At 34.3% G+C, this 24,233-nt stretch overlaps 3 protein-coding genes across 6 annotated transcripts; all 3 read left to right on the top strand.

The window, feature by feature from the left end:
* The first annotated feature begins 143 nt into the window (after window positions 1-143).
* Window positions 144-3,571, top strand: LOC105133387 (PRA1 family protein A3-like). Of its 2 annotated transcripts, XR_843798.1 has the most exons (8): window positions 144-563; window positions 830-870; window positions 961-1,039; window positions 2,269-2,355; window positions 2,444-2,532; window positions 2,640-2,711; window positions 2,801-2,974; window positions 3,216-3,571. XR_843798.1 is itself a non-coding variant. In XM_011037440.1 (7 exons), the coding sequence occupies exons 1-7, from the start codon at window positions 406-408 to the stop codon at window positions 2,902-2,904; spliced, it is 630 nt and encodes a 209-aa protein (XP_011035742.1). In that variant the 5' UTR covers window positions 144-405; the 3' UTR covers window positions 2,905-3,087. The 2 variants fall into 2 exon arrangements, 1 of the variants encoding a protein (XP_011035742.1); XM_011037440.1 differs by lacking the exon at window positions 3,216-3,571 and having other exon boundaries at window positions 2,801-3,087.
* A 3,636-nt stretch (window positions 3,572-7,207) lies between these two features.
* Window positions 7,208-10,844, top strand: LOC105133259 (protein YIPF1 homolog). 2 transcript variants are annotated; one of them, XM_011037286.1, is made up of 8 exons: window positions 7,208-7,444; window positions 7,657-7,702; window positions 7,824-7,907; window positions 9,114-9,279; window positions 9,391-9,664; window positions 9,762-10,129; window positions 10,217-10,570; window positions 10,660-10,844. In XM_011037286.1, the coding sequence occupies exons 1-6, from the start codon at window positions 7,391-7,393 to the stop codon at window positions 9,951-9,953; spliced, it is 816 nt and encodes a 271-aa protein (XP_011035588.1). In that variant the 5' UTR covers window positions 7,208-7,390; the 3' UTR covers window positions 9,954-10,129; window positions 10,217-10,570; window positions 10,660-10,844. The 2 variants fall into 2 exon arrangements, with proteins under 2 accessions (XP_011035588.1, XP_011035517.1); XM_011037215.1 differs by having other exon boundaries at window positions 10,217-10,740.
* Window positions 10,845-13,267: 2,423 nt separating this feature from the next.
* On the top strand, window positions 13,268-20,209 carry LOC105133158 (delta-1-pyrroline-5-carboxylate synthase-like). Of its 2 annotated transcripts, XR_843747.1 has the most exons (21): window positions 13,268-13,528; window positions 13,882-13,953; window positions 14,025-14,128; window positions 14,475-14,577; window positions 14,835-14,996; window positions 15,059-15,336; window positions 15,815-15,965; window positions 16,101-16,265; window positions 16,447-16,524; window positions 16,820-16,909; window positions 17,360-17,446; window positions 17,563-17,649; window positions 17,745-17,841; window positions 17,936-18,039; window positions 18,277-18,352; window positions 18,861-19,011; window positions 19,136-19,204; window positions 19,407-19,473; window positions 19,554-19,624; window positions 19,938-20,080; window positions 20,115-20,209. XR_843747.1 is itself a non-coding variant. In NM_001304304.1 (20 exon segments), coding segments are annotated over 20 exon segments (2,148 nt in total). In that variant the 3' UTR covers window position 20,014.
* The last annotated feature ends 4,024 nt before the right edge of the window (window positions 20,210-24,233 follow it).

Raw genomic sequence — 24,233 nt, 5'->3', positions numbered from 1 at the left:
TTTTAAAAAATTAGTTTTAATGTTTTTATATATATATTTTTAGATAATTTTAAAGGGATAATATTAAAAAATAATATTATTTTAATATATTTTAAAATAAAAAATTACTCTAAAAAAGCAGCTTTAATCCCGAATAAAATAAATCCCACCGCACGGTATCCAGGCACGACGAAGATTTTTAGAAAGAAGAAACTTCTTCGCGGTCGACCAAACATCACCGATTCTTACAAGAGCGTTGCTGAACTCCCATTTCTCCTCTCCTTTTCGAATCTCTTAAACAGCATCATAAAACTTGATTTCCTCTCTTCTTAAAAAGAAGAAAAAAACACGAAATCGAACTTTTCAATAACCATCACACGTATTGTTATAGTTATTGCTGTTAATAATTACCAAAATCTGAGGGAGATGGATTGGGGAAACGTAACAGCAGAAGATCTAATCGGTGCGTTAAAGGAAGTAGATTGGACATCTCCGCCTCGTCCTCTTAATGAATTCTTCTCCAGATTCACCATTCCTCGTTCTTACTCGAAGTGGAGTAGCCGCCTCAAATGCAATGCCTACTAGTACTTCTCCCCCCACTCGCTCTCTCTATTGATGGTTGTATTTACATGTTTATTTGTGCCTTAATTGCATATTTTTAGTTCGATTTGGTCTTTTTGTTTGTGTTAGTCAATAGTAATGCACAATTTAGGGTTCCATTCATTTTTTGCGACTGATTGCTTTCATCAATTAACAGCTGTATGAGGTTTTTCAATTTCCTATTAAATTTGTTGAGTTTGAATTAAAATCTGTTTTCATTTTGTTTGTGCGTGTTTCTGTGTTTGAACAGCTATCGGACAAATTACTTCATTTTGATACTGCTTATTCTTGGTAAGGAAAAAAAGCCCCGATATTATTATATTTTAATTGTTATCTATGAAGAGTTTTTGTGTTTAGAACTGATCTTTATATTGGGTTCAGGTGTTGCATGTATCTTAAGGCCACTGGCTATTCTAGCCACTGCATTGTCGGCTCTAAGCATTGCTTTCCTTAATGATAGGTATGCTACTTAATCAATGAACGTCCTATGTTCCAAATTTCTTGTTGTTTCTTTTGTGGTTGAAATTTTGGTAATGCTAGAATGATTCAATTTTTATTATTGTGATGTTTCTGTTTCAGAATAACTAATCTCAGGTAGCTGAAAAACTAAGCAATTGAATGCTTTTACGTTCTTTAAAAAACTTCATGTTTCTATTTTTCTTGTTAAACAAATACAGTTTATCATGAATTTTGATGTTCTTGAATTTACTGGATTTTGGCATGGAAGATATGGGAGATATGAATCGATCGCTTTCTATTTGCATGTGGGAGCATGAATGTCAAAATTAAAGATAGCATCAATTCATCTTTGAATTTATGATGTGTTATCGTCGTTCCTCGGCTCAACTAGAAAAATTGGTTTGGAAATGTGGAAATAGTTGCATATGTAATTTAGATGAGTTAGCTTGATAAATAGATTTCAAAGGATATTCCATAAAAGATTCATGCCCGGCATGGAGTTGGTGTATGTGCTGGGTGCTTGTTTAGTTTCCTAGCAATGTGTTTTTTAGGATGAATTGGGAGAAGGATGGAGGAGGCAATGTGGGTGAGAAGTGAAGGATTGGTTGTTTGCTTTGTTCAATGAAAAGGATGGAGGCTTGAGTGAGGATTGGAAGGATTTCTAACTTTCCTCACTTGTAATTTTCAATCCTCCCAAATTATGCAGATTGGATACCATCTTTTCCCTCTTTGTAATTTTCAATTCTCTCCATTTTGATGGATTGACTCCCATCCTCCGCACTATTTTTTAGCCAAACAATACCATCCTTTCTCCTCCCATATTTCTCCTTTACCCTATCCATTGTCCCCCTATCATCCTTCATGGCAAAAGCAGCCTATCAGTCCTTCCACTTGTCATCTTATATCCAGTCAAATGAGCATAAATCATGCCACTTCAGCAGCTGCGGAGAGAGGAAGAATGAAGCAGTTAACAACAATTATGTTAGAGAAAAAAAAATCAACTAACAAGCTATCTGATATTTTTTGTTTGAAGAAAAGTTCATTTCTGATTAAGAGTACGGTGCTGTCTTCTCTTTTTCTGTTCAAGCTACTCTATGCTTTTGAGTTGTGGAGGTTGGGGGAGGGTTGGACATTGATTGTGTGGTGTTATAATTATTCTATTTACTTTTATTGTTCTTGTGATATGATATATGCAGCAACATGACGCATGATTGTCCCCCTCTCTTGCAGTTTTGCAGCTACTTTCAGTGAGAGAGTAACGAGAACTGTAAGGAAGTTCTCTCCACATTTGGCAGCAAAAATGAGGCCTCGGCATATGTGAGTTAGTAACTACTAATTTATCCTCTTTAGGCCACTTCTGAAATGGATGCTGGTTGTACTTACCACACATGCACATTTTATTCAGGCCTGTTATCCGTGGTCGTCCATCAGCAAAAAAATCTGTGTACATTCTTGGCCAACCTCGTTTATTGTTTGTCCTTTTATTCTCAGCTGGTAATTAATATCTCAAGGCTCAATTTCATATTCAATCCTGGAATATCTTGACTTGGAATCAATGATGCGTGATCATATGTTTCTTTCTATTTAACATCTTTTTGCAGTCAGTTTTGTTTTGTGGTATGCTTCTGGCAGTCTTTTGTATATTTCATGGGCGCTCATAAGTGGCCTTCTTGGTAAAATTCACAGTTTCTCTGTATTTGGCTAAATTTTTCGTGAGAGAAATTTTTTTCATATAATTGATGAATCGTATTTTCTTTGGCAGCCACTGTTCTCCATGCAAGCTTCAAAACACCTAATCTGAAAGCACGCCTCAACACATTCCGTGAAGAATTTCGTGCAGTCTGGCGTAATTATAGTGATCTCTAACTCCCTGTTGGGTTAAAAGGATGTCAGGGTCGTTGTGAATCCTGCCCTGTAACCTTGTGTCTCAGTTAGGGTGAGTGTTCTTTGTAAAATGTAAATGAATAGTTCTCATCTTGATATAATTGAGTCAATCAACATTTAGAGCTACTCTGTAGTTCAGCAAAATTTTGAGTTATTTACTTTTACTCTCGCATTGTTGTTGTGCATTGTTGTTGTGCGATCAATCAAGGATAATTCTGTTTGTTGGATCATTTACGTGAGATTCACGTTGAGTTTTCTTATAAGAAATGGTTTGATTTTTCATGATTTATTAGTTGCTTCGAATGGCTTGGGGATGGAGCTGCTTTACTGTTACATTTTGGTGATACTGCAATGGTACCTTGTCGGGACCAGATCACAAATGGGGCGGTAGTTGGGGTTATTGGCCTGTAAGCTCTAGACTTGTGGCCTGTGGTCTCCTGAATACGATGAACGAGAAGAACAATCATGACTGAAGAACGCACCGTGTCCAGCTAGGGAAAATCAAAGGTTCATATTGGTCCTCTGTAAGAATTAAAACTCGCTCTGTGATTGCTTCCCAGAAGTTGTTACTGCTACACTGATAATTTTTGTTTTTTATGCTGTCTAGAAATATATGTATTTTGAAAAGTATTGAATTTCCATTTTTGTTTAATGTTTTTTATGATCTTGATGTATTGTATTAATTTTTTTTTTAAAAAAAAATACAATGTACAATACCTGAGAGTATTGTATCCTCCTTTTCCTTTGGTGTAAAAAAAAAAATACAATGTACAATACCTGAGTATTGTATCCTCCTTTTCCTTTGGTGAGAAAAAATTGAAAGTGTTCGCTAATTATTATGATAATACCTGAGATGTCGATGCCCCCAACAAGTCTCCCTCCTCCATGGCACTGAAACCGCCATCAAATGAAAGCTCAGGTCGTCAATTATCATTTTCGGGTCAGCCCGGCACAACGCCTTTGTAAAGACCACAGATGCCAAGCCTCATTCAAGGAAAATCCTGCAATGTCTCTGCCTTCTCTACCGAAAGCATCATGGAAAATGCTGAGCCTTCTTCTAGTAGGTTTCCATGTGAAACTATTTAGTTACGTCGTGAAAAAATGCAAGGATGTCTTCGTCGGAAATGAAGCACTAGTTTCCGCGTGGAAATAGTTTCGTACGGTACTTCGTAAGTCCATTTGTAATGAATTTGCCCACGTATTTCCTATTGTAGATATCGAACGCTAAGCAGCTGCAACTAAAACCTATCTATTCTCCATTTTCCATTGCTATTATTTGCCAATTCACGAATGGCTTCTTCAATTCATCGACAAAGCCAACTGTCACTCGCTCCATGATTGCATAGCCCATGAGATGAAAACCTCTTCTTCCATAGAGGATTCATTGAAAAAGGTAACCATAGCCACCGAGACAACGCACAATCACCAGCCTATATCAAAGGAAAATCATATTGCCATTGAACAGGGAGTTTTCAGCAGAAAGAGAGACTTTTATGGACAAGCAGAGGCTACCGTTAAGGATTACGTTCGTATCGTGATGGATCTGAATGCACTCGGATCAACTGAGACAGAGGTCGGCTCTCGAACTGGTTACGTTCGTCAACTGATCCATATCGCAAAGACCCCTTATGCGCTAGAATGGATCGAGATTGAAGTGAGTTCCCATGATGAGGAGGTTTGTCAAATAGTTTGAACTGCAGTGGGCCCATAAGCTGTCCTGTGGATCCATAAGTAGGTTGGATGGACCAAGAGCGAGGTGGGCTTTCTAAATGGACATCAAAGCAGCAAATATCACACCTTTACCGCCGTGAAGTGCATTCATCACCACAGATCATGCACTGACCTGTTGCCGTGTGACTAATTTGTTTTTGAATTAATTTCATGTAATTTTTATTATTAATTTTGATATTTATAACTTTTAAAATAAAACTGAAGAATAACTATTCAGTTTAACTTAAAATATAGTTAAATATAGTTGTTTTATTAACATTCATCTAGTTTTATTGACAATTATAATATTAAAAGACATAATATTTCATTATAAAGTTTTCAAGTTTATTACTATACAAAAAACATATATACAATAAAATATATTTTATTTTCTTAATTTTTTTTAATTTTTTTTTAGAGATTTGAAGAATTTAGTTATATCTTAAAAATATTATTTTATTTTTTTTATTTTTTTTAGAGATTTGGAGAATTTAGTTATGTCTTAAAAATATTATTTTTATATAAAACAATCAATCATATTAAAAACAGTATTTAATTTCACTCTTAACTAGAATTTTATTTGATTACCGTACATAGGTAAAAGTAAGGGTAAATAAAAAAAGGGTAAATAAAAAAAATAAAAAAATTAATTAAATTGAGAAAATAAAAATAAATAATTAAAAAATTAAATCATAAAAAAATTAATTAAATCAATTAAAATTTTAAAAATACTGAAAGGTTGAGTTCCTATTTTAAAAGTTAAAAAGTGAAGCAAACAAAATCAAAAAAACCAAGTCAAATAAAAAAATTAAATTAAATCGAGCCAGATGAAAAATCCAGCAAAACCAAAAAAATTAAATCAAATTAATTTGAACTAGTCTTTTTCAAATAATCAAATTAAAATCAGTTAGTTTAAACTAATTTTTATTTTATTTTAAAAAATTAAATTTAATTATTTTTTTAATAAAAATAATTGAAGAAATAAAAATAAATAATTAAAAAAAATAAATCATAAAAAAAATTAATTAAATCAATTAAAATTTTAAAAATACTGAAAGGTTCAGTTCCTATTTTAAAAGTTGAAAAGTAAAGCAAACAAAACAAAAAAAACTGAGTCAAATAAAAAAATTAAGTTAAATCCAGCCAGACTAAAAAATCCAGCAAAATTAAAAAAATTAAATCAAATTAATTTGAATTAATTTTTTTTTAAATAATCAAATCAAAATCAGTTAGTTTAAACTAATTTTGATTTTATTTTAAAAAATTAAACTAAATAAAAAATAATCAACTCTAGATAACGCATGCTGTCGTTGCATGAGTGGCAGACGAGGGTTAACTGGTGGTGCTTGCGCGTGCCAAACTGGAGCTTTCAGGGGCATGTAGCACGTGATTCATAAAGATCAAAATTAGCTTTTGGCGCAAATAACGACACCCACGTCTGGGGTTGGCCAGGAAAAAACCCCGAGTTCTATTTTTTACGGATTGACGGTTCTAAACTTGTACACGGCACACGAAACAAATATAATTGTATATTTATCAAGAGAATAATAGGCGACACCGTTTATTGTTTATTTCAGAAGTAACAAGTTGCATGAAACTTGTTATCACATGAAAATCTCCTGATTGGCTCACCCCTCGCCTATAGCATTCAAGGTCCTAAATAAATCGTATCTGTTGGTCGAATACAAGGTAAGGTACAATACATTTTCATCTGTCAAGAAAGCAGGTGAATAATCATTATTTCTCCACATCGTCAAACACGCTATGATCATAATCGTGGAGAATAAGGTGTATAAATACCCTAACCCCCCATCAAACAAGGCATGACCTCCCAAACATCAATCGCCCTTCTATTTCTTCTCCTGTATATTTTCTTAATTTTATCTGTTTATTGACGCAAATATTGAAGAATATAGAAAGCTTTTTTTGTAAAAAAAAAAAAACTAGACCTAATATTTCAATCCAATCCTATACCGAGCGCTAGCACAAATACAAAATACTTTAGTCAAACCTGTAAAAATCCCAGATTTCTCATTGAAGTTTCAAGCAGAAGCTAGTTAGAAATGCAATGACAATCATGTTCTTAAAAAAATTATTTTTTTTTAATTTTTTTAAATTATTCAGATGCATTAATTTTAAAAATAAAAAATATTATTTTAATTTATTTTAATATAAAAATATTTTTAAAAACAATCATAATTATATTTATAAACAGTATAGTAATCTCATATAATTATTGCACAGGTAACATTTCAAGTTTGACATGGAGGTTGATATAATAATCAGTTGAATTATGCTGATCTAAATTAAAAAATAATAATAAAATCTGATAATTCAGTTAAAAATATGTATTAATTTATTAAACTCCTAGACTATTATTTGTTATGATATTTTTTTACTCAAAACGACATTTTTTTAATTACTTTTTTTAAAAAAAAACCATTATCAAAACCGAACAATAAGCCCCAACTTCAAGCCATGGTGATATTCATGCGCACGTGGCTCCAGCGTGAAGCAAGGCTCTGGTGGTACCCACAGCAACAGAAAGTTATCACGCGTTCAACTTGCGCGTGTCAACACCATCCACTGACAGAGGAGCGAGCTGGCAAACCAGCCAACCAGTCTCCTCTTCCTTCTTCCTTCCAAACTGAGATACGCAACAAAAATTTAGGGCTCCTTTTCCCTTCCCAATCCCAATAATAGAAAACTTAACTAACCCATTACTTCAAACCGAATTCTGTCTGATCTCAATTTGCCGATGGACGAATCTTACGGAAATCTCCCTTCTAGCCATTTGCTCGGTTCAGTACCTGTAAGTATCCAATTCATTTCTATTTAGAGAAGCCAAGCTAATTCTATTGATTTTTTATTTATATAATTAGAATGGATATTGAAATTAATCTGGAAAGTATTAATCGCTAGCTGCTAAATGCTAATAAGTCCCGTGGCTTAACTGCAAACACTACTAAGTAATAAAACATTAATTAACATCAAAAGTTTTCTTGATTTTCAATTTCTTTACAGGCCGTGGTCACTGAAGAAAAAGAAAAAACCATCGTGAATTATGAAGGTAAATGAGTTTTTTTTTTTGGATTTTTAGGGTTTTGCTGTTTATGGTTGGAGTTGAATTCGTTACTATCAATTATAGAATTCTAGAGCATGAAAACTTGTTTATGAACTTAAATGTGCAGTTCCTGAAGCAAGTATGCAAACCTTCCCTCCAAATATTAATGGAGGTAGTGGCCGCGGTTATCAAACTCTTGGAAGTCCCCCCGGTATGGGCTTTGAATAATTCATTGTGCATGTTTATGAATATGTTATTCAAGATTAATTAGTTTTTTTGCTGTTTTACTATTATTGCTGATATTTCATTGAGTTCTTGAATATGGTTTCCCCACTTCGAAAATTTTAATATTTGGTAGTTTTTCTTCCGAAAGATATCATTTTGGCTCGTGGCAACGGGGAGTGCTCCTTGAATGTGGTTCTCCGGGGTTTTGTATCTTTTATGGAGGAATACTATTATTGGGTTCTGAGAAGAGAGCGTCATTGTAAATATAAACAATAGAAAGTAATTATTGATGCAAGCATATATTGAGGATTTTTGTCATGGCTTCTTGTAATGAATTTCTGTAGCTATGAAACATGGACTGCATCCATTGTTTCCATGGAAGCATGAAAACTAATAGCTCAATGACATCGTGGTGTTGGGGACATCTGGCATCTGCTATATCGTTGTATATGATTAGCGAATTTGCTGCTTTCAGAGGTTTATTCCTTGCAATCGTGTTGTTTTAGGTTACAACATCTAATGTGCTTAAGAGTAATTGTGACCTTAATTCAAGAACAACTTTCATACCTGTCGTTCCTTTAAAATGTTAAATATAGACTTCAGACCCTTTAATTTATCTGTGTTTAATGACTGAGATTATCTGATTTTGAGCAATCACCTTGTAGCTTTTCATTTGATTTGTTTAAATGGAATTTATAATTTGGCGGGGTTTCATATTTCCCTGTGGTGATTACAGATGAGGCCTGGAGGAGTAGAGTTTACAGTTAAACGATGTAATCTCAAGTTGATGTCAGTAATTTGAAGTAGATTCCTATTTTTAACTTCTAAAAAGTAAATACTAATGTTTTCAATTAGTATAGTTCTAGAACGCTCATACAAAGCAAAATTTGTCCATAATCAAATATTATTTTCCAATATAGCTGTTCTTAATTCAGCTAGGAAATCTTGTTAAGTGGACTAAAATATGGCTGTATGGTACAAATCAATGCTTTGGTTGGTCATGATGCTGCTCACTGAGAAATCTGATCAGTGTTTTGATTTGCGAAGAACGAAACAGGAAATGCATATCTTTCTTTACATTATTGTATTAGTAGCAGTCTAGTTGTACCAAAGTTTCTAATGATGCATTTGTTTTCAAGGAGGTTATTAGTTTCTGTTCATATCTAACAGCCCCCTTTTCTTTTACACGCAGAGGGATTTGAGCAACAACCACCAAACAATTGGAAGGGGGTATTTAGTATCTCATCATACATGCAATATTTCAACGTGGATACAGATATTGTTGTCAATAGATTGATGAGCTCTTTTTATCCTATTGGTGGTGATTTTTTCAGCAAGATTGATGCAAACCCTGATCTGTGAGTTTGGCTCTCTGTCTCTCTCCCTCTTCCCCCCTCACTTTGTATGTTTTTCCTTGATGCAACTTTCACCTGGCATCTAATTGTTCATTTCATTTTTTAATATGCCAGATACGGACTTGTCTGGGTCTCAACTACATTGATATTTGCGCTTGCTTCTCTTGGAAACCTTGCTACCTACCTCATACAGAAACGTACTGATCACAAATCTTCTTGGAGCTTTGATGTTGGATATGTGAACGTGGCAGTGCTTTCAGTCTACGGCTATGCAATTGTGGTGCCGTTGGCATTTTATTTCTTGTTTCGTTATCTGGAATCAAATCCTAAGTTGATACAGTTTTGGTGCATGCGGGGATATTCTCTTTTCATCTTTGTTCCAAGCTCGGTAAGCATCACCAACCGTGGCTTTATATATTTCATTTGTTTGTTTATCTTTTCCTGGGCCTTAAAAGACCTATGCATGCCCTGTGGAATATTTTCAGTTTTTGTTGGTTGTCCCAGTTGAGGCTTTTCGTTGGATCATTATACTTGTTGCTGGTGTTGACTCGGGCATGTTTGTTGCTTCAAATCTCAAGACCCTTGTTGAGGGGAATGATCTTGCAATTATGGTGATTGCAGCGTTCTTCTTGCAACTGGCTTTAGCAATCTTCTTTAAGGTTTGGTTCTTCCAATAAGCCTCGCACTGCATGAATCTGGAAGTCCAAAATGTTAGAGAGCTTTAAGGTTTTCCAATAAGCCTCTCACTGCATGAAATCTGGAAGTCCAAAATGTTAGGAGAGAATTTGTGTGGAACGTAATGTCTTGGTTTGGTAAACACCTATCAGGGTGCGCTGTGGTAAAGAATTCCAAGGCTTGTATTTGACTAGTGGTGTTGTGGTTATAATTAAAGAGAGAATTTGTGTGGAACGTAATTTCTTGGTTTGGTAAAAATTCCAAGGCTTGTCTTTGACTAGTGGTGTTGTGGTTATAATTATATTGCTAAGTGGTTGGGATGGCATGGATCTGGATTCAGTTTGCATCTTTTAGAAGACTGGAGCAAGTAGACAGGGAAACATCATTGCTGCAATTTTTCCGCAATGTTTTGAAAAACTTCTCTTTCAGCTCGAGATTTCCTCGTATGAATTGGTTGTGTAAACACATACTGATCTGGAGTTCTGTTTAAGTAACTCCCAATGATTTGACTAATTGTTTTGGCCAGCATACCTCACTCAAGCAAACAGGGCTGACTACCTGGTCTCCTTGGAATCTGAGATCCAAGCTGAACACAGGGAAGATCAAACTGAGTCATTTGGTGCGTGATATGTTGATAATGGCTATGTATTTGACCTTGATCTTTATATTTGCTCGTCTTCGCTAATCACTCATCCCCTGATCTTGTAGGCTCAAGAGATTCATATGGAAATTGATGTGTAGTTTATCTGATCATTCAGTGTGACCTCCGGAGTCGTCGGCTTTCTTTTATATCTTGATCCAGCATCTGAGCTCATTTTCATATTTCTTTTCACTAATGCCTGCATTTTTTTGTGTAATTTTTTTACAGAATTTATTTTCGACATTGAGATCCAGCATCGAAACCAAATTTTATTTGATTTTGTGATGATTTTTTAAAAAATAGCCTGAAAAAAATTCAATTATTTAAATTCCATGGTAAAAAAAATATATGCGATCAATCAAAATCCTCTCTTCGTTTTATTTATGCATTTCTTCTCTACTCCATCAAAGCCAATATATATATTTTTTTAATCAAGGACATGGTTTTTTGAATAAAAATTTAAAGCTATTAAAAAAAACATATTATTCTCTTATTTATTTTTTTATTTTGATGGAAAGCTTTTTTTTATTAGAATCATGGATTATCATCTATAAACTTGTATAAAAACTTATAATGATCTGTGAACCAAATTCCAACAAGGAAATAAAAAATAATGTCTTAATTATTTTTATGCAACCGTGTGAAAAGTTAAAAGAATAATAGAAGGGCTGATAGAGGTTAAGAGCTTATAGGCCTAGATTGTTAGGCTTGAACGTGTAGCGTATACGAAACCTAGACACATCTGCGCGTGGAAAGGATGACATGCCTAGATTGTTAGGCCTGAAGGTCTAACGTATACAAAACCTGGACGCTCTATGCGTGGAAAGGATGACATATCATTTCCTTGGACTGACAAGAAAGCTATCCTCCACCACAACAAATTTTGCCCATTGAATATTGAATTATGAGATATTTTGATTCAATAACATAAGAAGGTCTCGTCATTTTCATTTAGAAGCATCTAAAAACTGCCTGCCTTATGAAACTTAATAACTTCATTTACAATCTAAAAGCATTTTATAATCAATTTTACTAAAAATCAAACTAAGTCAGTACAAAAAATTGATCATGGGTTTATATAATTAGAAATTCAAATAATCTTTAATGAAAACCCCTCTCCAGAACAACCCATCACATTAAGATTGATGTTTTTATCATCAAGATGTGGTTTATCAAAAACTTCTCCTCTCCTTTTTCTTTGATAACTTTCTCTCTTTCCTCCATCTCCAAAAACTTGACTGTAATAAAAATGAAGTATGTGATTAAAATATAAATATTTAAAATACAAAGAAGAAACATGAAGGAAAAAACATCAAAGGATCAGAATGTAATTCGACGTTTAAACTATAGATGCAGTACTGTAGTCATTCAAGGTACGAAGGTGAGAGGAGGCACAGTTACTGCAACAATGAAAGTGCTTAATAGTTAATTCTGTAATTGTAATTATAATGTAACTTTAAATATGAAGAAAGATGGTTTAAATCTTTGGTTTTTTAAGTTCCGTGAAGGCCTTGTGAGTGAACGTTCACCATTTACAGATGCCTGCGCGCCCTGCACGGATTCCTTACACGCGGCGGTCAAAACCTGACCCGTTTCCAAAGCTGGCTGCTGGGTTATTTGGAAATTGGAAGGTCAGGAGCATTGAGATATTCGGTGGATCTTGGCTAGTCTGTTGAGGGACCTATGCTACTCTTAGCCCATATTAATTAAATCAATTTTTTGGTTGCCATTATAATGTAAATTTTAATTGCATTAATTAAGTATTGAAAAGCTCGAGCGTGGAAATTCCATCGCAGGATCGTCTCCAAGCAAAAACCATTGATGCTTGGTTATCTGGAAGGTCAGGAACATTGAGATATTTGGTGGGAACTGGCATTGCGTCCAATGCAACAACGTAGGCAAACAAGGATGCAGGCAAAATTTCAGGCCTCGTGGGATTACCCGGATATCCACGTTAATTAAAAAAAAGGATGCAGAGAAAATATCAGTTTTGTAGCAGTGGAAATTCTGCAGGAAACACCGCAGTTCCTAGAATTCTTAGTTTTATTCCTTCTCCTGTAGGTGGTGGAAGCTTAAATGTAATTGAAGTTGTAATACCTCGTGTCAAGTGCCGTGCTCTCTCGAGTCTTGACAGAGCAAGAGCCAGAATTGAAAGGGAAATTCACCCGCCATTGAACCTTAATCCATGTGTCATTATCCTATGCTGTTTTGGTCTTCGAAATCTTTGTCCATTGTACACTTGTATGAACTGAATCAATCTATCTGTCTACAGGGATCGCATTTTTTAAATAACTGGTTGGAGAATGTAATCTTTAATTAATAATATACTAATTAAGCAGACCGAGCCAGTTTTTTTTTTTTTTGAAAAATAGCTGGTTGATACAGAGATTAAAAGATTCACGAGAATAAATTTCAACAGCGTGACTTTAATATATAGAATTATTTGCAGGCACAAGAAAAAGAACAGATCCAAAATTCATCAAGAGAGAAGAAACCGAAAATAGAGAGATTTAGCCTAACAACAAAAATAAAAAAAGATCCAACCCGCCCGCCCGGAACGGATTTCTGTTTCACAGTGAAGAAGAGGAAGCCAAGTCGCCCACAATTTACACTCATTTTCAGTCAAACGCGATAAAAAGAGGGGGGTGGGCAGTCCCTTTCTGCCCTCCTCTGTATAAGAGCCGAAACAAACAACTGAATCCTACGTTTTTGTCTTTTTATGTGACCTTTTAACCATCTCACTTGCCCCCTCGATCCTACATAAATCGCCACCAGTGAAGCATCTTTCAATCTCTCTCTCTCTCTCTCTGTCTCGAGTCGCCTCATAAATATCTCCTTTTGAGCTGACTCGGCCCGAGTTTGAGTTCTCAACAGAAAATGAGCGACCTGGATCGTTCTCGTGCTTTTTTCAATGACGTTAAGCGTCTCATTATCAAGGTTTTTTTTTTTCCTTCCCCTGTCTTATCTCTTTCTTAGTCTCTGTATTAACTGAAGTTGTATCGTTATCATCTAGATTTGTTTTTGGATTAAGATGTGATGTTCACTTTGATTTTATATATTTGACTAGATGCCATGCATCGTTTTCTTTTAGCTGTAAAGACTGACAATTTCATGTTCAATTAATCTGTTCGTTTTTTTTTTAATGATACTATATTATGTTTCATTAAAAAATGAAAATCTTAACCGAATAGAATTAAACGGACTTCGTTTGGTATGATTAGTGATTGTTGTTTCCATTTTTTATCAAAAGGTTTGCGTTATTTGCTTATTTTGAGATTTGGTTGCTGAAGGTTGGGACCGCTGTTGTAACTCGAGCGGATGGAAGATTAGCCCTTGGAAGATTAGGGGCACTTTGCGAACAGGTGATGATTTCATCATAATATTTTTATGTGCTTAATTTATGAAGGTTTATAGCAATGAGTTTTTCATGCAGATTAAAGATTTGAGTTCTCTCGGATACGAAGTTATCGTGGTGACATCGGGTGCTGTTGGACTTGGTCGCCAAAGGCTTAAATATCGAAGATTCGTCAACAGCAGGTTAAGTACTCTGTCGACATTTTTTTTATTTGGATGCGGGGGATTGTTGGTTTCATACATGTCTGGAATCACTCCCGGTGATGATGCGAGAAACTGTTTATGCATGTAATCAGTTCATAATTGCGGTGATGTTATAGTTTTGGACTCAGTGATGTAATTGCTGCCAATTTTTAGTGGGGAAAGAGAAGCCATGCCATTTACCCAACTGTAATGCAAAAGCTGATTTTACACTGAAAGTTTTCTCTTGCTTTGTTCTTCTTCTTTAATTTTATTTATTTTATTATTTTTTTTAAAGCTAGTTGAACTGGCATTTGTATATATTTTAATGATTTCATGTGTGCTGCAGTTTCTCTGATCTCCAAAAACCACAAGTCGATCTAGATGGGAAGGCCTGTGCAGCTGTTGGACAAAACAGTCTCATGGCTCTATATGATACATTGTTCAGTCAGGTACTTTAGATAATAGCTGTGTTTATCGTTTTCGCACCTGAATTAAAATCTTGACCAGTTTCTTGTCTTCCTGAGCATCTATAGATGTCTCTATCTTTTTCAAGGGCACTTATTCATAACTCATAACCATTTCTAATGTGCATTTGTTTTCCCCCATTTCCCTTCTTGGTTTATTTCGAAACGTAATGTTGTACTCTCTCTCTCTCTTTTTTGGTGCAGCTGGATGTAACATCAGCACAGCTTTTTTTTGGGTGCAGCTGGATGTAACATCAGCACAGCTTCTTGTGACCGATAGGGATTTCAAGAATAAAGATTTTAGAAAGCAACTGGATGAGACAGTGCAATCACTGTTAGCTTTGAGGGTTATCCCTATATTTAATGAGAATGATGCAGTCAGTACTAGGAAAGCTCCATATGAGGTATGTGAGATGGAGTTTGTATCCATTCATTTTACAGTTCTGATCATGGGCTACCACTGCAGGATTCTTCTGGAATATTTTGGGATAATGACAGTTTAGCAGCTTTGCTGGCTCTGGAGTTAAAAGCTGATCTTCTTGTTCTGCTGAGTGACGTAGAAGGTCTTTACAGTGGCCCTCCAAGTGACCCGCGTTCAAAGCTTATTCACACATACATTAAGGAAATACATCAGAGTGAAATTACTTTTGGAGACAAGTCTAGGGTGGGTCGAGGGGGCATGACTGCCAAAGTAAAAGCTGCTGTCAATGCAGCTTATGCTGGCATCCCTGTTGTTATAACCAGGTAAACTTTTAATCCAATGCTACATTCTCATGGATCATAAATATAATATACATTAAAAAATTGGTTCTCTTAGACAAAATAACTAATTAAAAGTACATGGCCACCTTGTCGCAATTAAAAATATGTCCTCCTGTAAGCATAAAACAAAGTCTTAGCATAAAATAAAGAATACATTTGTACAGGAGTTTCATACCCGACATTATCTTAAAAAGTTTATGCTGTTGCAAAACTGCTGCTTATTTTTGCTCCCCATCACATTGGGTGGGTGCCCCTAGGAGAATGGATGGGGCAAGAGGAAATCAACCCTCGTTTCTTAGCTTCCTTGAAAAATTGAATGGTAATGAATGTTTTACTTGGGGAGTTGGTAGAGTTATCTTTCTGAATCCAAAGTTTGAGCTTCCTACATGTGTGGTACTACTGGTTTGAACTAGTTTTCTTTTCCCCTTAGTGTGAAATTATTTCTTTTTCTCTTTTGAAGTGGGTATGCACCTGAAAACATAATTAAAGTCCTTCAAGGAGAGCGTGTTGGCACCCTCTTTCATCAAGATGCACATTTGTGGGCCCTAGATAAAGAAGTTGGTGGACGTGAGATGGCAGTTGCAGCAAGGGAAAGTTCCAGAAGGCTCCAGGTATGATGACATTGATAATAGTTTAAAATGTTTATGCTATTATACACGTTTTTTATTCACAAATGGAAGTAGCACACAGGTGTGCCTTCTTTTTGTCTTAACAACACAATAACTTGGTAGAAACTTGTTCTGTAGGCCTTGTCTTCACAAGATAGGAAAAAGATTTTGCTGGACGTAGCTGATGCCCTAGAAGCCAATGAAAAACTGATCAACATTGAGAATGAAGCTGATGTTGTTGCTGCACAAGAGGCTGGATTGGAGAAATCTTTGATATCTCGGCTGGCTTTAAAGCCTGGGAAGGCAAGAGAGCTCTATTTTTTATACATTTAATTTTTCTTGTTGCCATTTTCCACCTTCTGGTTTCTTTCCAGTTTAATTTGCCATCTAGCATAATGATTTGATTGTTTTTATGTCCTTGTTTTATTGAATGGTCTCCTCTTATATTTCTTGTGTCTAAATAAAAATACACTGACCTTGACAGATTAAGAGTCTTGCAAACTCTATTCGTGTGCTTGCTAACATGGACGACCCAATTGGTTGTATTTTGAAGAAAATTGAGGTAAGGAAAGTGTGTTTTACATGTGTTTGTTCCTTGCTGCTACCTGATTTTAAGGATTTCCATTCATTTGGTACACCGGTGGTATAGATAAAATAATTTGATGTTTGTGCTATACATGTTAAGATGTAATGCATGCAGCTAAAAAGGAGACCACCTCGACCATTTAATAAGAATTAATGAGATGTGCAATTCAGAATCATGAATTAAAGTATTTTAGTAGAAATATACTTATTGCTGGACTTATGGCTCTGGAATGGATGATTTGTGACGTTTCTAAAGACTTTCATGTCTTCAGCTGGCAGATGGACTCATCCTGGAGAAAACCTCATCTCCTTTAGGTGTTCTCCTAATTATTTTCGAGTCTCGACCAGATGCTCTAGTGCAGGTAATTTAAGACTGATATTTCAGTATTGTTGTCAAGGCAGGATAAAAACATAGTCTAGCACTAGGTTATGGTTGCCTCTTACTTTAAATATCTGCTTTTGTGCCTGTTTTTGTTTTTAATGAATGAATGGGTTTACCGGGATATGAAATATTAAGTTACTGGCTGTCTTTCAAAGTCTTTTCTCTTTTCTCTTCTCTTCTCTCTTTTTTTTATCCTGAGCCCACAAGGCAGTAGGTCATGGACCTGAGAATCTGCCTTGGTATTATTTGGGTGGCATGGACTAATTGTGAAAATTTGTTTCAATTTTCAATGTGTTTCTTGGATTTTAACATTCATAAGGTCCTTGTTCTTTCAAATTAGACACAGACTCTTTATTTTTGTGGTCTAGTATGTAAATCCCATATCCTGTTTAAGTGTTTGTTGTCATCCTTTTTTTACATGGCCGAGTAGATAGCTTCATTGGCAATCCGAAGTGGGAATGGACTCCTCTTGAAAGGAGGAAAGGAGGCCAAGAGGTCAAATGCAATTTTGCACAAGGTTTGGGTCTTTAAATACAGATATTTATGAATGTTACTTGATTGTGATGGTATTTCAGATGTAAGACTGTCAATAAAATTATGTCTGTATTTTTCTCGTCCCTTCTAATTATGTAGGTAATCACTACAGCCGTCCCAGACACTGTTGGTGGAAAACTTATTGGGCTAGTGACTTCAAGAGATGCAATTCCTGATCTGCTTAAGGTGTGTAGATCTTAAAAGATGCCTGACCAGCAAAACAGTGTTTAAGAATGATGGTCTTAAAAACAGAAGTTAGACTTATTATTTTTTTGCTTCAGCTTGATGATGTTATCGATCTTGTGATCCCAAGAGGCAGCAGTAAACTTGTTTCTAAAATCAAGTCATCCACTAAAATTCCTGTTCTTGGTCATGCTGGTGAGACAGATAATTGGATTATACAGTTCAGTTCCTACTCTGTTCTCATAATATTTCTAGATTTCTTATTAAAGTGGTTCCCTTTGTTACTCAGATGGCATTTGTCATGTCTATGTCGATAAGTCTGCTGACATTGAAATGGCAAAGCGAGTTGTCTTGGATGCCAAAGTAGATTATCCAGCAGCTTGCAACGCAATGGTATGTGTATTCATCTATATTTTCTATTCATTATTAGTGTCCATTTCAACTTTATTTCCATGATTATTTTATCGAGTCTGGATAAACATTCGCACATCTATTTTGCATGTTCATGACTTGGGAAGTTCTGACATTTTCCATGATTATTTTATCAAGTCTGGATAAACATTCGCACATTTATTTTGCATGTTCATGACTTGGGAAGTTTTTTGGTCGTTTTTATTTTTCTATATCCAGGAAACACTTCTTGTGCATCAGGATTTGGTGCGTAGTGGTGGGCTCAATGAGCTTATTGCTGATCTTCGCACTGAAGGTAGGAATTCCATGATAGCAGCCACTTATCATGGTTATGTTACAATTTTATGATGAGCTATTCGATAGCATATTGTTTTACAGTAGCAAATTAATGATTTATTGCAAAAATTCATGGAAGGTAGTTAAATTGATAGGAGTTGGGTAATTTGGAAATCTACCTGGTTCCATATAACAGTTCTTAGATCTTCACAATGTATAAAAAAAATATAAGACCAGCTCTTATTTGTGTGGATTTAAAGTTCAATTTTCATTAAGTTTTCTTGATATGATGTCACAACCAAGGCTTTAAATGTTTTCCCAAAAATGAGGGCATTACAGCTGATTTTAAGCTATATTCCCAGTCAGTATTGTTCACTCCTTGTATTCCATCTATTTACTTAAATATTGATCTTCAACAACGTGTTTGGTTTCAAAAACTTGCATGCAACTTAAGACTTCCACTCCCCCTGAGACTATTCGGCATGACATACTAATCAAGGATCTGATAATTGGTGCTTCTTTTCCAGGCGTTACTTTATTTGGTGGACAAAGGGCATGCAAGGAATTGAACATTCCAGAGGCCCAAACTTTCCATCACGAGTACAATTCTATGGCCTGCACTGTTGAAATTGTTGATGATGAGCATGCCGCCATTGATCATATCCATCGACATGGAAGGCATGTCGATGTCTTTTTTTCTTACTATAAAGATGTTGGCATTTCCTACCCCACATAAACATGCACACACAGACATGTACAGTTTGTGGATTTACTGTTTTTTTTTTTTTTTCCTTGTTGACAGTGCGCATACTGATTGTATAGTAGCAGACGACCATGATGTTGCTGAAGTGTTTCTACGTCAAGTTGACAGGCAAGAATTATTAACAGAATGTATTTTTTTCCTCCCGTTCCTTAGCCTTGCTTGGGTTTTTGTGATCATCTGAACTCCAACATTCAACATGAGACTTTCATCTTAGTTTTTTAAAGATGACTCAATCTTTCCTTACATATATGCAAAGCACATTAATGACAACAGACAGCCAAGTGATGTTTCTTGTTATTGTCATTTGCAGCGCTGCTGTTTTTCATAATGCAAGCACAAGATTCTGCGATGGGGCTCGATTTGGATTAGGTGCAGAGGTAAAGTGTCAACTCACAATTATTTTGAGCATCATTTGAGGTTTCATACTTGTCGTAGTTGATTGTTATTGGCTGAATAGGTCGGAATAAGCACAAGCAGGATTCATGCTCGAGGCCCTGTTGGGGTTGAAGGATTGTTAACTACTAGATGGTAAGAATCTGCTCTTGTGTTTAGTTTGACTTGAAAAGGTTTTTATAAAAAAATATACCCAAACTTGTCTCTTGATATATTATTTGCCTTTATATAAGCATCATAGGGTTGTTTTACGCTGTTTAGAATGGTTGCCAGTATTCGGTAGTCATGACTGTCTGCCCGGCTTGCTCTCTGATAATGTTTGAGCCAGAGGAATTTAGTATTTACTAGAAAAATTGATAAAACCAGGATTGGAAGGAACTTGTTGCTCGTAACTATTTTATCAAAATTTTATAGTTGTAATATTGACCTTCATATTGTGCTCATGCAGGATTCTCAGAGGTTGTGGACAAGTGGTGAATGCTGATCAAGGGGTGATTTACACCCATAAGGATATAACAATGTAAGCAGCCTGTAAGGTAGAAGTTGATGGCGATAGTGAACAGCATGCCTTGTGCATTTGTGTCTTATTTTTTCTATTTTAATTGCTGTTATTATTATTATTATGCAGACGTGTCTTTTAGGCAGTTATCAGATAAGTCTCAATTATTTTCTTGGCCTGTTGACCATTAGCAATTCCAGTTAGTCTCAAGATTGATGATGCCGTTTTACAATTTTGTAGATTTAAGATGGTGTTTGAAAATGATTTTGATTGATTTTTCAAATATTTTTTATTTAAAAAAAGATTTATTTTTGACATACAACATCAAAATAATCTAAATTTCTTTATAAAAAAATTTAGATGAAACAGTGTTAGACACACTCTAAGCAAATTCGGAATCCAGAAGTTTCCCGCCTAATAATAATTACCGAACGCATCCATGGAGAGGTGAGAGCTCCTCCGAGGATACCTTGGTCCATTTTCAATTAACTGGCGTGGTGGCGACATGTTACCGTTGCTGAATTGAAAGCATCTTTGCCCTCGCCTTCTCTCTCCTGGAAAGGTCAATTTAAGGAATTACTGTTTTTTCCATTACACTACAAAGGGCAATTTGATTACTCGGTCTTGATTCGACTTTTAAATTGATTTTTAAAAGTATAATATTAACTTTTTTATTTTATATTAATTTGGATTAATAATCAACTTAATTTATGACCTAATTTGACTCCTAATTAATAATTAATTTTACTTTTATATTTATTCAAATCAACATGATTTGAGCAAACAAATTTATCCTCTCTCTTTTCTTTTCTTTTTAATTATTGCAACAAGAAGCTCACGTGTATTCCGCCGTTTGTTGTTGGAGTGCTTCCAAAATATCTTCATTAAAAACAAATATTTTTTTTTTTTTAAGTTTAACCTAGTTAATAAGTCGATCTGATTTTTATTAACACTAAAATCCACATGCTGAAAACGAGATTAATTTTAACGTGTAAAACTAACTCAATAATATATTATCTTTTAGTTACTAACTAGTTTTTTAGCTAACGTTTCATTATAGGTTATATTAAAATAAATTGAACCTAAAAAACTGTTAAAATTACAAAGAATTTTTTTACACTATCATTAAACTTACTTCATCTGATGATTAAGTTTTAAAAATCTTTTGACTTTTTATTTAGCCTAAGTCCCAAATAAAATCATAAAAGAGTTAATTTAATGTAACTTAATTAATTTAATAGGTCAAAAAATAATTTTAACCATAATAAAAAAACATGATTTGATTTTAAAAAACCTTCTAAATGATTTTTTTATATTAAAAAAATATTAGATATGCTCAAGTTTCACAGCTTAACTTCTTAAGCCCATAACATAGATCATGAACTCTATTGAGTTTAATAATTTTATTTTTTTAGTTATTTTTTCACTAAATTATATGATAAAAATAGAATCAAATATAAAATTACGCGTCAATCAAATGTAAGGATATTTATTTGAGGTTATGATAATCTCGTAAAAAATAAATTAAAATATGTAACTTAATTAACTTGATAGGTCAAAAAATAATTTTAACCATAATAAAAAAAACATGATTTGATTTTAAAAAACCTTCTAAATGATTTTTTATATTAAAAAAATATTAGATATGCTTAAGTTTCACAGCTTAACTTCTTAAACCCATAACATAGATCATGAACTCTACTAAGCTTAATAATTTTATTTTTTTAGTTATTTTTTCACTAAATTATATGATAAAAATAAAATCAAATATAAAATTACGGGTCAATCAAATGTAGGGATATTTGTTTGAGGTTATGATAATCTCATAAAAAATAAATTAAAATAAATTATTAATATCAATTACAAATCAATAAAATATTAAAGAATAAAATTGATTAAAAAAAGACAAAAATGATTAAATTGAGAAAAAAAGAGATGGAATTTTAATAGAAAGAAACTCTTTGACATAGTTATCAAACCTGACCCAAGTTATCTTTCAAGTCTTTCGACCCAACTTCTTGACTAGTCCAGTTTAAAATTAACCTATTATAAAAGTTGATTTTACATGATTGAGTTGATTTGACAAGTTTAAAAGCAACCCGAGAAACCAATAAAAGCATGGTTTGATTTTAAAAACATTTCAAGTTCACATTTTTTTTTTAATATTAAGACAATAACATGTTGGATCAACTTGAACTTTACGTCTTAACCCGCAAGACACACAATTTGGATCATAAACTTTAATGGGTTTAGAAATTTTTTTTTGTTAAACTCTATATTTTTATTTAATGATATAATAATAAAAATACGCACTTGTAAAAATTAAGTATCGTCAAATACTGAGATTTTTATTTAAAATTGCTATAACTTCGTATAAAACAAACTAAAATATATTACAATACCAAATTTAAAATCAATAAAACATTGAAAACTAGAATCAAAAGAAAAGAAAGTAAAATCTTTAAAAAAAAAAGGAAAGGGAAAAAAAAGTTTGAAAATACAAACTAAGGAGCTTCATTACATAAAAATTATTTTAATGGAGTAGTAGTAATTCTTACTCCGTGTTGAATTAATGCCTTGAAAGCCGCTGATGATGTGAAATTGATAAGAGTTTTAGATTTAATAAAACACATGCTAATTTGAAATCGTTAAAGTCCATGAGGATTGACATAAATCTTCTTTGTTTCTCTTATGTTCTTTAATTCTATATGTAACAAATAACAGAAGCAGCTGCTTGTTACTTGCTAAGGTTGCTTAAATAAAACTTCTAATGATCAATAAAGTACGAGGAAGTTTAAGAATACGTATGTTATTTGCTAGGTTTTGCATTTTCTTCTGTCAAGTCCAACACCCCGTCTTAACATGCATACATGTGCATCTAAGATTTAGAGGTTTTAACAGTTGAATCCAAGGTCATGATGCGGCACAAACTCGATTAGCAACCTGCAAAAGTCTCTAAGGGTACAGATAACATAGCACTGTAATGGGGGATGGAGCAGTCTTGCATTGCAGTGGTCACTATTTAAAAAAAAATATGTTAAAATATCATTTTTATTTGTAGTTTTAAAAATATAGATTTAAAAAGTTAAAATTAATTAAAACAACTAAGAGATAGATTAATGCATTGGTTTACTGGAAGGGCCCATATTTCATTTGTCAAAATCAGTTCTTTCTTCTTGTGCTAGGTAGCTAATGGTATTTATAGAATGGTTAGCTCTATGTTATCCCGAACATCTGCGGAGTAATATACATTGTCAGTTTATATGAGTTGGGTTTCCCTTGTTTTAGTAATCGGGGTAAAATCTCAGTACAGGTGCATTTTGCTTCAACCAGTGGAGAAATTTGGTCAAAGCAAGAACCTGACCCCAAAAGTAGGAGAAACACTCCCCCTCGCCCAATGATATTTACGTGGATAATTTGCAGTATTATAGTTAATGGTGTTCTTAGTTTCAGTTTTCACTAAGCTTCTGCGGAGACATATGCATTGTGAGTTCACATCACATGGATTCTCTCTTTTCTGGTGGTTAGAATAAAGTTCTGGGGCTAGCTTCTAATTCTAACTGTCTCGTGGTTGGGTAACAGAGTTGTAGTGTCTTTGCTTCAATCAGCGGAGAAACTTAAGAGTAAAAAGAGTGAGAACCCATGATGTTGGTGTGGAAATTCTTACAACCGAGGAAAAAACCTTTTGCATTGCTCACAACAATTTGGTCAAAGCAAGAACCTTTTGAAATTCGATTGTGAGCATTGCTCACAATTGTGGTATATGATAACGGAATCGAACCTTCTGCATCGAAGATCATCTACCCGAGTTAATCTTGCACAACAATTGAAGAGGAGGTTGTTTTGTGTTCTTATCATTCTAGACATTCCAACGTATGAACGATGACTGATCCATACGTTGCTCAGTTCTTGCTGTAGTCTTCAACTACCCTCATAAACTACGGAAAGATGATGCACAAATTACTTCTTATCTTTCTCTGCTGGCAGATATGAACTTCTAAACAGCCTTTGAAACAGGCCCCGAGGGAACCCCGTGCACTACTTCCATGTTTTCATTTTTCATTTGGATCGCCTCTGTTATAAGACTATTTTGTTTCAAACACTACAGTTCTCTCCACAGTTTTAGAGTGAATGTGCCAGCCTAAAAATAGGTATTGCTTGAAATCTTAGAAGCCTGCTGCTACCATATTGGATCTGATCAACCCAAATGCACTCAAAATGAAGTAGTGGACTTTTCCAAGCATA

The sequence above is a fragment of the Populus euphratica genome, unplaced genomic scaffold (genome assembly GCF_000495115.2).
Source record: "Populus euphratica unplaced genomic scaffold, PopEup_1.0 scaffold1.1, whole genome shotgun sequence".
NCBI classification, from domain to species: Eukaryota; Viridiplantae; Streptophyta; class Magnoliopsida; order Malpighiales; family Salicaceae; genus Populus; species Populus euphratica.
This window is presented reverse-complemented; position numbering and strand designations above follow the sequence as displayed.